Here is a 15,532-nt window from a genome sequence, read left to right as displayed (position 1 = left end):
CACAGTTCTGTCTTCTGAAAAATGAGGACAGTGCACCTAACCCGGGGAGCACAGTGAGGATTACATGTGATCATTCCAGGAAAGCATCTGACACAGGGGCTGCTTTCAGTCACCGAGAACCTCCGTCATCTTCCCTGTTTCAAGGGGGTCAGCTCTAAATTCTACTATTCTATAGGTATTTCATGCTCCACATCCCTTCCCATGTGTGTATCGATGGTCGGGATTAGCATGCAGGAAGAGATAGGTGTTATTTTTGTCGCTAGGGAAGATATTTTACAGAAAATAAAATAAAAGCAGAAATCAGAAGTCATCCAGCATCATACCACAAGGTAAAGGTGAGGTGGGAAAGAGGGCTGAAGTCTACTTCAGGGACCCAAATCAAGTAAAAGTACTGAAATAGTTCAAATGTGGATCACCTCTGGCTTATTCTTTTTGTTTGTTTAGGTGGGGCTGTCTTGTCATTGTCACTGTTTTAAGGAAACAGCTGTTTTGTAATCACGGAGCTCATTTCAGGCCTCAGTCAGTCAGTGATGCTCGGCCCTGTGTCCCTTGAAGTTCAGCACATCTTCGATTTGAGGTGCGCAGGTGGGCAGTCAGCCCCCTGATCAATCCTTGTTCCAGCCTCCTGGGAAAGTCACAAGGAAGTTTTCACTGTCACCCCAGACTGACCCTGGAAATGATTCTTGGCAGCTCTTAAGAGTCAGACACCTGCCCTTCAGAGGAAATTACACTGGTGGCTCAGGGTGAGTCCAGTGTTCAGAGAAAAGGAAGTAGAAAGAGTAGAGATTTGATAACCAGGTCAGGACAGGGAGTACCATTCCTCAAAATCCACCCTCTGAGACAGGAAGGGTTGCGTTCTAGTTCCTAAATGGAGTCTCAGAAATGTCCACGGTCGCCTGCCTATCTCACTGACAGACCAACGCCTTCCCCTAGAAATCCAAAGTATGCAACTTGCAGAACCAATAGACATGAATGCATCAAGCCACCTAGAGAGCTCCTAATTCATGCCATAGAATCGTACCACACAATTGGTTTAGAAAGTCATTTAGTATCAGTAACGAATCATACAATGTTGGACCCAATAATCCCACTCTTAAGAACTTACTCTAAGATAATAAGTCAAAAGAAGGAACTATGTATACTATGTACGGTGACGTTTGTGGGTCATTAAGAAGACCTAGTGGAAATGGATGATGTGCAAACATGTTTAAGATCTCAGAAAACAAATATTGTATCTGCCCAGTTTTTTTGTTGCTGCTTTTTGGTTAGGGGTAGGTTTATTGTTGTTGCTTTGTTTTTTTTTTTTTTGTATATTTACAATTTGATTTTAAAGAAATGTTACATAGACTGGATTGCATAAAAAAAAAGGAGTTACCAAACAAATTAATAAGACAGAGGTTAGGGAGGGTATAGGTCAGTGGTAGAGCGCTTACTTTGCATGCATGAGGTCCTGGGTTCGATCCCCAGTGCCTCTGTTAAAAAATAAATAAATAAATCGAATTACCACTCCCTCCCAAAAAAAGACAGAGGTCATGTTAATTTTAATGGTCTTTGCATCTACTATTGTATGAAATCTTAACAAAACAATGGAACAATCCACTGAAAGCAAATCTGGCGAATAAGATTCAGCAGAGATGTTTAACAAAAAATAATTTTACAGACAGTGACATTATCTTGTAAGTAGCTCAGAATTAAGTTTCTTTTCAGGCGGTAAAGTTGTAATTCCTCCTTAAATCCTTAGTTATTGTCGACCCCCTTCCTGCAGTTTCTCCTTGTCTTATTTTTTCCATCTCTGACGTTAGACAAATCTACATTTTCATTTCAAGGAAGTTTGTGAGTTACTTTGAAGCAAATAGACACAAAAGGTAGACAGATGAAAAAAATTATAACTATCCTCATTTATACGTATCGGCTGATCATCACGAAAGTAGCAGGTGCTTCACTGGTAGCATACATTTTATCACTGAACAATGAAGCAAACACTGCACTAGAAACATACTACATTCCAGTCTCCGTTAGTAGCTATCTGGGTCCAAGGTCAAGTCATTTAATCTCTCTGGGCTTCAATTTTCCTATTTATGTTAAGTTTTAAAAGTATTTTTTTGGGGTGGGGAGTAAATAAGAGTCAACAGAGAGTCTCCTGCGATAACACAATCTGCCCTTTTTTTTTTTTTTATTACTTGTTAAATTTTTTCACTCGCTGGAAGGAGTGCAAAGCAGGGCGACATAAATCACCTTTTCTTTTGAAGACAGCGTGGGATGCACAAACTTCCTGTAGAGGAGGCTGGAACCTTTTGTGTAGGGAGACAGCAGCCAGGCTACAAATGCTATTTTTAGTTCATAATAGAATGGAAACCTGGAGAGAGAGGAGAAAATACACATTCCATTAGGTTCTCAGCAACACGGCCCCGGGCCTGTGAAAGACGGGTCCTGGTGGCACAGACACCTCTCCCGCCTGCGCACGGCCACCTGGCCCCCAGATTCCCGCGAAGGTGTGTCCACACACATGTGCGCCTCCACTGCACAAGACCAGGACCTCTTCTGAAAGCTGGTCGATGTTTTCTTTTGTGGCCCCGCAAGCCGGGAACCCAAGGGCTCTCCAGCAGTCACCCTACGCCCCTGCCTGATGACAGCTGGTGCCTCCTGCCAGGCTCAGCTCATTTTGGTTGGAGCTGGGGCTCCTGCAGGTCCAGATGCCACATCCATCCGTGCCCAAATACCTGGTCATTCACTCTTCACTCGACACCAAGAAGGCACAAACACCTGGAGGATGTATAGCAGGGTGGGGGCTGATAAAAAATCTCCAGACTGAGAATGAAAACCTGCCCTTCTTGGCTGTCTTCTTGGTCCCTAAAGAGGCAGGGACAGGAGCCCAACGCTTCCCAGGAAACGGATATTGGCAGGCAAACAGATCCTGATCTTTTTGGTGCCCAGAGAAAGAAGAGTTCAGGGTGCAGACAGCATACAATTCTGAAGTTTAAAGTCCTGCAAACCTTTCATTTCTGCATCCCATAAACACCCGGCACCTCAGCTGGCGCTGAGCACCGAGGAGACAGGAGGGGCAAAGAACCCATCCCTGCTCTTGGAGCTTCCGGTCTAATGGGGAACATAGACAAGATTCTGGCATCCTTGGAACTGACAGTCCAGAGGAATAGAGATTGATCGAATAATCACAAATAAGATAGAATAGTAACCTCAGACAAATGCCATAATGGGCCTCTGCTAACCCATGTGTGGTTTCTTTGTACATGTGAGAAAAAGCCAGGCCCTTCAACTGGATGCAGTCCTGCGAGTACATGGCTCACAAACGAGGCTTCTTCTGAAGTTCAGCGCCACTTGCCTCCTTGGCCAGATATCTTGTGCTATGAACAACCTGTGCAACTGTATTTGGCAGGCCTGATGTGTATTGACCATGTCTTTTCATTTTCTGTATTCTGATGCTTTAACATCTTGGGGTCTTGCCAACTCTGGAAAGTCTTCCCCTCCCATGGAAACCACAGTACTGGCTCCTGCCCACGTTTCCTGCCTCTGCCTCCTGATTAGCCCCGGGCTTCCCTGTGTGGCCCCGAGTGGCAGGCTGTGCCTCTAGGATCTGTGAATATAACAAACGTATTCCTTCACGAAGGTCATGTCTGTGTGTGTCTTATGAGGCTTGATTAAAGCAAATCCCGGGTATCCTTAAAACATGATGCTCTGAGGGAAAACGACACCTGTGCTGGTCTGAGGACTCAGAAAAGCAACCCCCTCCCAGGACCCCTCCCTGATAAGGGAGGCAAAAACAAAGAGCGATTTCTACCAAGCCATTTCAGAGCCTTCAACTCTCACTAACTCCTTCTTTCCCCACTGAGGCTCCCAGTCGGCTGCCTTCTGCTTCTTGCAGGCCTGTCCCAAGCATTCCCTCAGCAACTAAGGGACACTTTCATGTCAAGAATGTTTATTGTTTCATAGCCAGAAAACAGATGGGCCTGAAGGAACTGAGGTGTGATTCTCCCACCTCTGAACATTCTGCTGATTAACAACGGAGGAAATTTTGTCTTGAAAACAAGGATTTGCCAGCCTCAAGGGGCAAGTGACTCCAGCAAGCTCCGGCATCAACCCGAGATACACAGAAAACCCTGTCGCCCTGTGTCTTTTTTGTTTATTATGTGAAAGATGTATTTTTTAAAAAACAGGTCATGCATGTACATATTTTGTAAAATTCTAGAATTCCAAAAGAGCACATAACAAAAAGTCTCCTTCCCATCCTGGACCCCTCATCCCTCTTCGGAAAGCACAAACACCTCGGAAAGCACAAACACCATGTGTCCTTGCGCATCACTCCAGAAGTGGACTAGGGATAAGACATGCAATCATGTGGGATTGCTCCCCCCACCGCACACACACAATTAGCAGTACACTTTGGAGATTATCTCATACTGGTGCATGGAGAGCGGCCTCACTCTTCTCGTTATTTTTTTTAAATGGGGGAGGTAATTTTAGGTTTATCTATTTGTTTTGTTTTTTCAGACAGAGGTACCGGGGATTGAACCCAGGACCTCGTGCATGCTAGGCATACACTCTACCCCTGAGCTATACCCTCCTCCTATTTATTTATTTCTTTAATGGAGGTACTGGGGATTGAACCCAGGACCTCGTGCATGCTAAGCACATGCTCTACCACTGAGCTACACTCTCCTCTCCACAGCCTCACTCTTCTTAATGGCCATATATGGGTGTATAACTGTAAGCAGCTTTTGGCAGGAAAGAGCTCGCTGTGGGAGGCCCCTTTTGTCACTTTAGCAAAGCTACATTGTCACTAACCTGAAACCAGGCACCCCCATGCTCTACTCATCTCCGGCCTAAGCCCACCTTTCAAATCTTTTGATCACACAATACTTTGCCTGATCTGTTGGTTCTTTCCATAGATAAAAGAAAAAGTAAAAATGAAGAATAAGTAATTAACAGATGACCGGATCTCTCCCCTAGCTTTGCCTTCAGTAATCTCGCAAACAAACTGTGTGAACGAGATAGCACCTAAAAAAAGATCACGAGGCGCTGACAAGCCTGCACTTGCTGGCTGTGAGTCTCATCACCTATCTCAGCAATTAACTGAGATTACTTCTCCTTTTCCCTTTAAAACTCATGGCTGAGCAGAATTTTTGGAGTTGGACTTAGGCTGTGAGTCTGTCTTCTCCCCAGAACGCTGGCTTTCTGATTAAAAGGAACGTTTTCTGTTTCTACCAATACTTGCCTCTCAAGGATTGATTTTCGAGCAGCATATGGTCATATGATACCACTTATATGTGGTCTAAAATAGGACACAAATGAACTTATTTACAAAACAGAAAGAGACTCACAGACACAGAAAACAAACTTATGGTTACCAAAGGGGGAACGGGATGGAGGAGAGATAAATTAGGAGTCTGAGATTAGCAGATACAAATTATTACATATAAAATAGATAAACAATAAGGTCCAACCGTATAGCACAGGGAACTATATTCAATATCTGGTAATAAACCACAATGGAAAAGAATATGAAAAAGAATATATATGTGTATATATATATTGAATCATTTTGCTGTATACCAGAAACTAACATAATATTGTAAATCAACTGTACTTCAATAAAATAAATAGAAAAAAAAAGTAGATCTATTTATGCTTATGTGAAAGTCTTTCAAAAATAAATCTGAGAAACAAAGTGAGAACTATGAGGTATAATACTATAGTATTATTGTTTCAAAAAAAAGGTAAAGCACGTGTATATGTGTGTACATATACTGACACATACATTTTTAAAGGTATATAATACAGCTGTGAAAAGTAGTTACGGTGAGAGTAAAAGGTGTAGGAGGGAAGCAGTTTTATTGCACTTTTGCATATTGTTTCTTTCTTTCCTTTTTTTTAAAAAAAATATGAATGTTTCTTTACTGACTTTGTTAATCGAGGAACTGTGTTGATCTTGCCCATCACCGTTATCATTATAAGAACAACAGCCACTCTTAGAAAGTCATTCAATAAATATTTACATGAAGAACAAATTTAAAGGCTAATTGACTAAAAATGTTCCAGTTAGCATCCGTGCCCTGCTCCTCTGTGCTGAAGCAGGGTTTGAGACCACTTTCAGACTCCTGCCACCTCTCCCCTGGCGCCATGCAATGCCTTCCCTGGAAAAGTTCCAATTCCTGGAGTACTTACCAGCAAAGGAAGATGTCAGTGAACGTCTCTGCTGTGGTGAAAAGTGCAAATATAATCCAGTACATCATCCATTTGACCTGTTGAAAGAGAATGCAACAAAGCTAGCAGAAAAGGTCAGGGATGAATGGCCGCCAACTTCAAGAGAAGAGGTGCCGACAGTGCCTGCTGAGGCGTGTCCAGGCAGTGGGGTGTGCACTGGTAACCCCCTCCCCTGTCCTCCCCCAGGTCCACTCCAGACCTTGGGGCTGGAGGCAAACAGGCTGTTTCCACAACTGACCCAGGCCCAGTGCTAAAAGAAAAAAGTGTCAATCTAAAATTCTATACTCAGCAAAAATATCTCTCAGAAATGAAGGCAGTGAATTTCCATTGTCTGGTGAATTTCCATTGTCTTTGTGACTCCGAAACATGTGGCCTGGTAGAATAATTAGAGGCCTTCTCTATTTAGAAAAAGACTGGCTCAGTCCATCAAAAGAAAATGCTCTATGAGATACTACATGCTGCCGAGGTTATCTGCAGAATGGACTCCTTAGCAGGGAGCCAGCAAGTTCTTGTCCAGTCGTAAAGTCCGTGGCATACTGGGGCCCAGGATCCAGAAATTCCCAACGCTGGTACCCAGGTACACTGCCAGGAGCCTGAATTCCCTCTCGGTAGGCTTTTTCTTTTTAGTATTCAAACCATGCCCTAGTATCTTCAGTTAAAAACAAAAGAAGATGACAATGACAATAAAAACGTTTTTCTTTGACACAACCCTTAGCTACAAACTTCTTCAGTGAGTCATCCATACCTGCAGTGTCTACTTCACCCCTCACTTAGTGCTCGGCCTCTATGTCACATCAAAACTGCCCTCACTGGGGTTTCCACTTTGTAACATATGGCAAGAGGGTTTAGGCGACCCTTTGTCAGTGTTTCACTTGACTTGCTTGACTTTCCAGCTGGATGTGAAACCATCACTTCCTGAAAAGCTCCTCCCACCACCACAACTGTCCCGGTTTCCCTCTTTCTGCATCAATTCCTCCCTGGAGCTTTGTTCTTAACATTCTCTTCTAACTCTAGACTAGACACTCTCCCTGGAGGAAACTGCATTCATCACCTAACACAGCCAACCAATCACCAAGTCCTGTTACTTGCACCTTCTTATTTCTCTTAAGTCTGTCTTATTTTCTCCATCTCTCTGCCGTTATTTCAGACCACCAACATCGCCTATCTAGAACAGAACTGCAGCCTTTAGCTTGGTCTCGGTACTTCTGCTCCCTTCCCAGTCTGTCCTCCACTCCAGTCAGAGTGATCCTCTTAAACCCAAATTTGATAACTCTCCTTCCTACCTTAAAGCCTTCACTAGTTCCTTATTGTTGTTAAAATAAGCCCCAAATTCCTTAAATTGGCTTACTATTCCTGGCATAAACTAGACACTAATTATCTCCATCACAAGTGCTCCTCCTCACTCACACCTTCTTGAATTTTCCACTCCAGTTAGAATGAATCTCTTCCAGTTCCCTGAACAGAGCATCTTCCTTTGCCTCCAGATTTCAGCCCTCAGATATCAGCTTAAATTGGCTAGATGACAAGGTACTTGGAAAGGACAAGACTGAGTGGTGTTGAGGTGGTTCAGGAATTATGTGAATGGGCCCATGGGATGCAGATGCTAATTCTTACCAAAGGGTCCCGGCAGCAGAGGAGGCTCTTGGTAATCAAGTGGATGAGATGACCAGCCCTGTGGATGTCTGCTAGCCTTTTATCTCAGGCATGATGTTGCATGTTCAATGGGCTCACGTACCAGTGGTCACGTGGAAGTGACAGAGGTGGCATGTGAGCTCGGCAATGTGGACCCCTCTTGCCGAGGCCAACCTGGCCAGGACCGCTGCTAAGAGACCGAGCTGCCAGCAGCAGTGACTGGGCATCTCTAGGATGGCACCATATCTCAAAGCGCCAGCCAGCCTCCTGGGAGCAGGCTCACCCAACCAAGCCCCTTCCCTCATCAAACGGGCAGCACAGAGTCTTTTCTGGAAAATTCATTTACTGGGCATGGGCACTTGCTTTTCCCACTGCCATGTTTCTGGCAGCCATACAGCAAGCTGTGGACTCAGTGAGTGCTCTTTTCATCTTGCTGTGTCCCAGCCAACATTGTTTCTGACCGAGGGCCCTCTTTAATAGCAAAAGAAGTAAGACAATAGGCTGATGCTTTGGGGGAGTCACTGATCTTTATCACGCACCCTGTTGCCCTTACACAATGCCGGTTCAGAAGAACCAGGTGGGAGTCAGCATTCTGTGAGGTTGCAGTTTCTTCTCTGAACTGTGACCAACATACGGTACTGCCTCTTAGCCAGAATCCAGAGGTTCAAGAACCAAGGAAAGGGGGGTGCTCTTTGCTATGATTAAGCCAAATGCCAGCTCCTTGCAGCTCAAAGTGTGGTGCATGGACCAGCATCACTGGAATCACCTAGAAGCTCATTAGAAATGCAGAACCTCAGGCCCCACTCCAGAGCTAATGGATCAGAATCTGCATTTTTAATAAAATTCTGTTTATTCACATGCACATTTAAGTTTGAGAACCCCTGGCCTAACCCACTCACAGCATTTCTGCTTCTCATCCTCAAACCTTCGAGCTCTGCTTTTTAATAATTTTAGTACTTGAGGGATGGATGCTTCCACCAGAGATACAAAGTGGTTCCGATGAACTATAAGCAGAGACTAGAAGGTCACCTGGCCATTTCAAGACCACCACGCCACTAGGAAATAGACAATAAATGGACTTATGGGCTTTGATGGGGTGACTGATCCTGACAATCCAGGGGAACCAGAGCTGCTATCACACGATGCGGCAGGAAAGAGGGTGGATGGGAGCTAAGGATCCTCTAGGGGATGTCCTAGCATCGCCTTGTTCAGAGGCAAAAGTCAATGGATCATTACTACGACCATATAGAGGTCCCACTACTAAGGCCTCAGATTCCTCAGGAATGTGGACATAGGCCACACCCCCAGAGAAAAAACCTTGTTCACTAACGCGGAAGGCACAGGGAGCATGAATTAGATGGTGGAAGAGGGAACAGGAAAAGTTGTGAAAGGCTTTGGAATGGGTGTCCTGGGGACGCTAGGTGCTGTCCAGAGCAGCCTAATTAAGAATTGTCTTCATTCTACAGGTGTCTTGTTTCACAATGTCTCTGAGCTATTCTGCAACTTTGTAAGTGATAGAACATCGACTGGCACGCAAATAATTTAGTCCACAGAGGTGCAGAAGAGTTTTTGTCCAATGGAGGTACAACTGGGTCCAGTGGCCCCACCCTCCCAAGAAAGCACTTGAATATCAATGAACAAATTCATTTCATCATTCCTGATCGCTGATATGTGTCTGTTCTTTGGAGTCTCCTCTGAATCATTTTTTTTTTTCAAATACCTTTCTGGTTCCCTTGTTATTTAATTAGTTAAGTAAAAATTTCAACATGTGTTAATCTTATATTTGTACAAGAATCATGCTTTTATCCATTTTAAAATTATCTTTTAACAAAAGACACAAATACCAGCTAAGAATTCATGACCACTTGCATAAATAAGGACTGTAGCTTCTAGCTATAGTTTCTTCCTTTCTGTGTTATGTATAGATTAAAATACTTTAACTAATTTTATTTTTATTTATTTTCCTTCTTCCCCTAGTATTGTATGTAGGATGCATCACTGATGGTTCACTTGACAATTTAATTTTTAGTGTTGAGTATTAAGGTTAGATCCTGTCAGAGCTAGAGGAGGAGAGGAATCTGCCAGAGATCCTGGCTCTGGACCCAGACTCAGACGAAGAAATTTGGATTTGGCAAGTAAATGAATGGTACAGAACTGGCAGGTTTTTTTTTTTTTAAGTCAAACTCTGGGTAAGGAAGTGAATGCGGATGTCGTGCAGCCAAAGAAGTAACTGTAATATAAAATCATTATATATTTTCATATAGATGTACCTCATTTTATTGTGCTTTTTTAAAATGCACTTTGCAGATACTGAGTTTTTTACAAATTGAAGGTTTGTGGCTACCCCGTGTTAAGCAAGTCTACTGGGCCATTTCCCCAGCAGCATTATTTTTTAATAAAGTCATGTACATTGTTTTTTAAAGACATAATGCTATTGCATACTTAACAGACTACAGTATAGTGTAAATACAACTTCTGTATGCACTGGGAAACCAAAAAGTTCGTGTGACTTGCTTTTTGGTGATATTCGTTTTATAGCTGTGGTCTGAAACAGAACGCGTGGTGTCTCTGAGGTATGTCTGTGTGCGCGCGTGTGTGTGTGTGTGTGTGTTTTTAAACTACCAGCATCCAAAGCCTTCTAATTCAGAGGGCATCTCCCAGCATATGGGTCTTTATGTCCTATTATCCAGGCTTGGAAAAATCAGATGCCCCTATTCAGGGTTTTGAATCTTCACGGACTGTTCCAAAGGCATGGGCAGCTGGCAGCCAGATCCATGGTGGTGACACAGACAGCAGCTTCCTAACCAGACCCTTCCTGTGGCATAAACTTGGCTGTCACCCAGCCTTCTCGGATCCTCCCCAATTTCTGAGTATCTTTCTCCCAGCCTCCTAGTTAATTCTACAAATTCCCATAAACTCCTTTCTGTTTAAGTTTTTGTCCACAAACCATGACTGATACAGTAAGTCTGGAAAGACATAAACAGCTGTGAACGTCAAGAGCAGTGCTTCTCAAATTGAGGATCTTGTTTAAAAGGCTGATTTTCATTTAGGAGGTCTGGGGAGGGCTTGAGATGAGAGTTCTAACTAGCTCCCAGGTGATGTTGTTAATGCTGGTCCACAGACCACACTTTGGGTGTTGAGATCAAGAGCACAGAAAGCTTGCAGGGAGTGGCTGGAAAGTACCAAGAGCAAGATCAAGAAGGTCCAACACTGTATAAGGGAGTCTGGCCCTGACCTGGCAGGTGATTAGCAGCTATTAAAAGACCCAGGCGGAGTGAAATGAATAGATTTCCATTTTTTTAAAGGCTTGTAGAAGTTATGCAGACAATAGGGCATGAGATGAGGGACAAGAGGCAGAGGCACCAGCTGGGGGGATGGTAGGCAGAATAACAGCAACTCCCAAATGTCCTTGCCCTAACCCCTAGAACCTGTGAGTATATTACATTATGAGACAAATGGGACATTGTAGTTATTAAGTTAAGGATTTTCAGAAGGGAAAATGATCCTGGTTTATTCAGGCAGGCCCAACGTAATCCCATGAATCCTTAAAAGTGGAGAACCTTTCTCGGCTATGGGCAGAGGGAGAGGGGACTATGGGAGAACAGTCAGAGAGGCAACGTTGCTGACTCTGAAGGTGGAGGAGGAGGAGGCTGGAGCCAAGGAATGCAGGTGGCCTCCAGGAACTGCAAAAGGAAAGGAAATGGATTCTCCCCTACAGTCTCCAAAAGGAATGCAGCCCCACTTGATTTCAGCCCACTGAGACCCACCTGACTTCTGACCACCACAGCCATGAGATAATACATTCGCATTATTCTAAGCCATGAAGTTCATGGTAAACTGTTACAGTGGCAATAAAAAAAAAAAAAAACAAATACAGGAGGCCACTGCAACATTCCAGGGAAGGATGATGGGAGCTTCACCAAAGAGAGAGGCAGCATAGGAGAGATCTAGTTTGAAAGATTATTAGGAGGATAGAGATGAAGGGGTGGGGGTAGGGGTGGGTGATGAGGGGGAGGCAGGATTTGAGGCAAGTTCCCAGGTTTCTCTCTTGGACAAATGGCTCTGTTGGTCAAAAGGAGGGAAAGAAGTGAGCGTGAGCGCGCACGTAAGACAGTGGGAGAAAGTGCAGAAAAAGGAGGCAGGTCTCGGGCTCCTTTCTTCCAGCTCCATTTTCACCGAGAAACCATCTAATCTTAATCCATGCCTTCCCTCCTGGGAAAAGCACGTGCTCGCCGCCAACACAAACAGCTGCTCTGCTTGTCAGTTATATTTTTCACGTTAAATTAATGAATTTCCATTCTAGTCATAAACCAGGCTCCTGTGAGTTTAGTTGGAATGAAATAATTCACCAGGGTTTCATCTCTCCTGGATGAGCGGACAGAATTGAGCTTCCACCCCTGCAAAGTGGAGGATCAGACCTTGAACTGCGGTGACCCTGGTTTTGCCTCCTTCCTTGGCACAGCCTCCCCGAGTCCTAGGCTGGAAGGGGTCCGGGAAATGGAGACTTGGAAGAGGCTGCCCGGGGCTTTCCCCTGGGCCAAGTAATTAGGAACCATGAGGCTCTGCGCCTGCAACTTAACCACTATTTATAGTTCACACTCTGAGTTTCCTTCACAGATTTGTACCGGGGACCCAGCCTCCAGAGAGCACGCCCTGCCTGGATCCCCTGCTTGGGAGCAGATGCCAGCCAGGAAAGCAGTTCTGGGAAACTAAGAGAGTGGGTGGGTGGGGGCTCTGTCTGAACTGATCTAGAGGTGGCTGGTTTCATCCTAGAGACATCCTGGGAAATCTGAGAAAAAGACGACTTCCAAACCTCCTCCGAATGATGTCTTTCCCTGTGCCTAACTTACCAAGGGACCTCCTCTGAGTAAAAGAAGGAGAGCAAAGACCCTTTGCCCCCACAACACTAGGGTCTAGGATTGCTGGTACCCACCCACCGCTCAGATGAGGAATCTGAGGCTCCTGGAAGTTCAGATTCTTGTCCAGCATTGCATCAATCAAATGTCAGAGCCAGGACTTGACTTCAGTCTCTTGATGACAAAATCTATATCCTTTGTACTTTGACCTGGGATTCTGTCCCACAGCGGGAGGAGTGTCCCTCCTCCACCAACCCCCTCCCTGCCGTCCCCCTCCCCCACCATCCCCCTCCCTGTCATCCCCTCCCTCACAGGTCTTTGTCAATCAGGGGTGGTTTGATGGTTCTCTTGCCTAAGCAGGGCCCAGAATGTTTAGGGCCGTGACTGGGGCACCCAAATCACCCAACAGTAACACAATCCTCCAGCCAGTAAGCACTCCTGACCACCTTCCCGTGTGTTTGGCCCTCTGCTAGGTGCTGCTGGCAACAGTCATAGGATGATGATAGCCCCTGCCCTCTAAAAGCTTATAAAGCAACCGGGCTTACGCTGTGGGGTATTCAAATCACAGAACTGGAATGGGGATCAGGGCTGAGCTGCAGGGCCAGGAGCTGAACCAGGTCTGCTGGACTCTGGGACCCATGCTCCTGCCCCCGGTGTCAGTGCATCTCCCTGTAACGCTGCTTTATGGTCTACACAGCATGTTCCAGGCAAGGAAACTGAGGCTCAGCAGATGGACTTGCTCTTCTAAGGCCATACAGTGGCATGTGGCCGACTTGGGGTGGGGGGTCTCCAATTCCAGGTGCCACTTTCTCCTGTCATACACCTGCTTTCTTCCCCTCCACTAGTTCTGAAGAGGAGGTCTAGACGGGAGAGGACTCCTGGGTCACACCAGGCAGGTCTCACAAGAGAAGAGTCATGAAGGGCCTCCTCTGCCCTGCTCCCAGTGCCCCCAACGAGGGCATCCCCCCAACCCCATCACAGCCCCCCTAAAAAAAGTGCTACTTACATATTCTTTAATGTCCTTTGATTTCACAGCCTTGTAGGAATAATACGCAGGGTAAAGGGTGCCAAATATAAGCCTAGAGGGAAGGGGAAAAAAAAAGAAATGTGATTTTCATTCATCCTATTTGATGGAAAAAACTGTCATCTTCAATGCCGGAAGCATTCTCCAAGCTACAGAAAACGGTGCTTGGGGCTTGATTTATCTTTCTGAATGCCCTGAAGGTTTTTCTGCTCACGGCTTGGACGCACTTAGCAACCTCTATCTCCTGATACAGCTCTACACACACCTTCCTTCAATCTGTGTCTGGCAACAGAGGAGGGTGGTTAGGGGTCATGGAAGCCAAGCTGAGCAGCCAAGACCCCTTGAAATTAAAGGCCAAATGTTCCTCCCTGCTGCTAATCCCCATCCGATGCTCTAAGTCCCACCCACACCTTGGGCTTCCTTCTCCATCAAAACCGTGTCACTCCAAATTGCTTCAAATTTCACCTCCCTCTGACTTAATTTCACCATCTTGCAGCCAGAATCAGCTTTTCAAATTGTAAATCCAATCAGGCCAACCCCTCCTCCCACCACACACGTCCATCCCCACCTTGCATTAACCTGCTTCTCACTGCTCTGAAGATGAAGAAGCAAAAATAATGACACCAGCATGACTGGGCATCAGCTCTCACTGTCCCAGCACGCCGGGGCCGCACTAGGCCATTAAGCAGCCTCTCAGCCTTGCCCCTGAGGACCTGCATGGCGCGTGGCACACCTCTGTCTGCCCTCATTCTCCCCACCTTGCACCATCCCCCCCACAAAGCCTCGGCCTATGCTGTCTCTCCTTCTGGAATCTCCCCTCCCCTTTCTTTGGCTGGTGCCTCTTGATCCATCAGATCCCCGCTCCATCGTGACTTCTTCATGGAAGCCTTCCCTGACCTCGCCAACTAGGTCAAATCTCCCCTCCAGACTCTCGGAGCATGCTGTATCTATGATCAGGGTGCTCTTTTATTATTACCTGGGTGATACTTTGATTGACAGCATCTCCCCATTGGAATGTAAGTGAACTCAGGGCACAGAATGGATGTTTTGTTCCACAGTGTGTTCCCAGCACCATCCACATAGGAGGCTCTCAGTGGATATTTTTAAATGAGTGAATGGATGAAATGTTGGAGCTGGAAGGGTTAAATCCTTTCACCTGACAGATGAGGTCACACCCAGGTGTCAATTCCAGTGCAAGCTGCCCCAGCCCCAGCCCCAAAGGAACCAAAATCTCCTGTGACAGCCCAACAGACAGAGCTTCCAGGGTCCCTCAAGGAGACACCACCCTCGGGGAGCCCAAAGCCATGGCTTCCTCATCAGGGAGGCCGTGCAGAGAACTCCCCAGTCCAGATGCAACTGACCAAGCAGGGTCAGCTTTACCGTGAGCGTTGTGGCCTGGTAACACCTTGACATTTCACATTGATCAGACTTCCAGGGAAAAACAGAAAACTAACTGAAGCAAGTCTGTTTCTGGTGCTAGAATGGAAGGGGAGAGGGTTTTGTAACCTTGCCTGACACCGGCCCTGCGCTAAGCAGTTTGCAGGCACGACCTCCGTCCTCAGACGGCCTTGGGAATGGGAACCTCACCTCTGGACAGGACGCCAACACGTGGAGTGGTTAGTCTGCGCTTTTCTAGTTCCACGACCATTAAGGGGTGGAATACGGGGGCTGGGACCCAGCCAGCTGGCCTCTGAGAGCCTGGCTCCTTACTGCCGCGTCTGCTGCCTCAGAGAGCAAGGCCATCCTCCAGGAAGGCCGGGATTATGTCTGGGGAGCAAGAGAAGCCAACTAAGGGGGCAAA

General features: G+C 45.9%; 1 protein-coding gene across 5 annotated transcripts in view; it reads right to left on the bottom strand.

Moving 5' to 3' along the window:
* The window catches only part of REEP1 (receptor accessory protein 1), a 93,767-nt gene that overhangs the window by 31,916 nt on the left and 46,319 nt on the right, over nt 1-15,532 (bottom strand). For all 5 annotated transcript variants that reach the window (XR_004315803.1, XM_032469638.1, XM_032469640.1 and 2 more), the window contains exons 2-4: nt 13,714-13,786; nt 6,181-6,257; nt 2,236-2,356 (exon numbers count right to left, since the gene is read on the bottom strand). Coding sequence is in view for 4 of the 5 variants with exons in the window: in XM_032469638.1 (XP_032325529.1) it covers nt 2,236-2,356; nt 6,181-6,257; nt 13,714-13,786 (271 nt within the window). In the remaining variant the exon portion in view is untranslated. The remainder of the gene's footprint in view (nt 1-2,235; nt 2,357-6,180; nt 6,258-13,713; nt 13,787-15,532) is intronic.

This window comes from Camelus ferus, chromosome 28, assembly GCF_009834535.1.
Source record: "Camelus ferus isolate YT-003-E chromosome 28, BCGSAC_Cfer_1.0, whole genome shotgun sequence".
Classification (NCBI taxonomy): domain Eukaryota; kingdom Metazoa; phylum Chordata; class Mammalia; order Artiodactyla; family Camelidae; genus Camelus; species Camelus ferus.
Note: the sequence above shows the minus strand (reverse complement) of the source record. Positions and strands in the feature narration are given on the sequence as shown.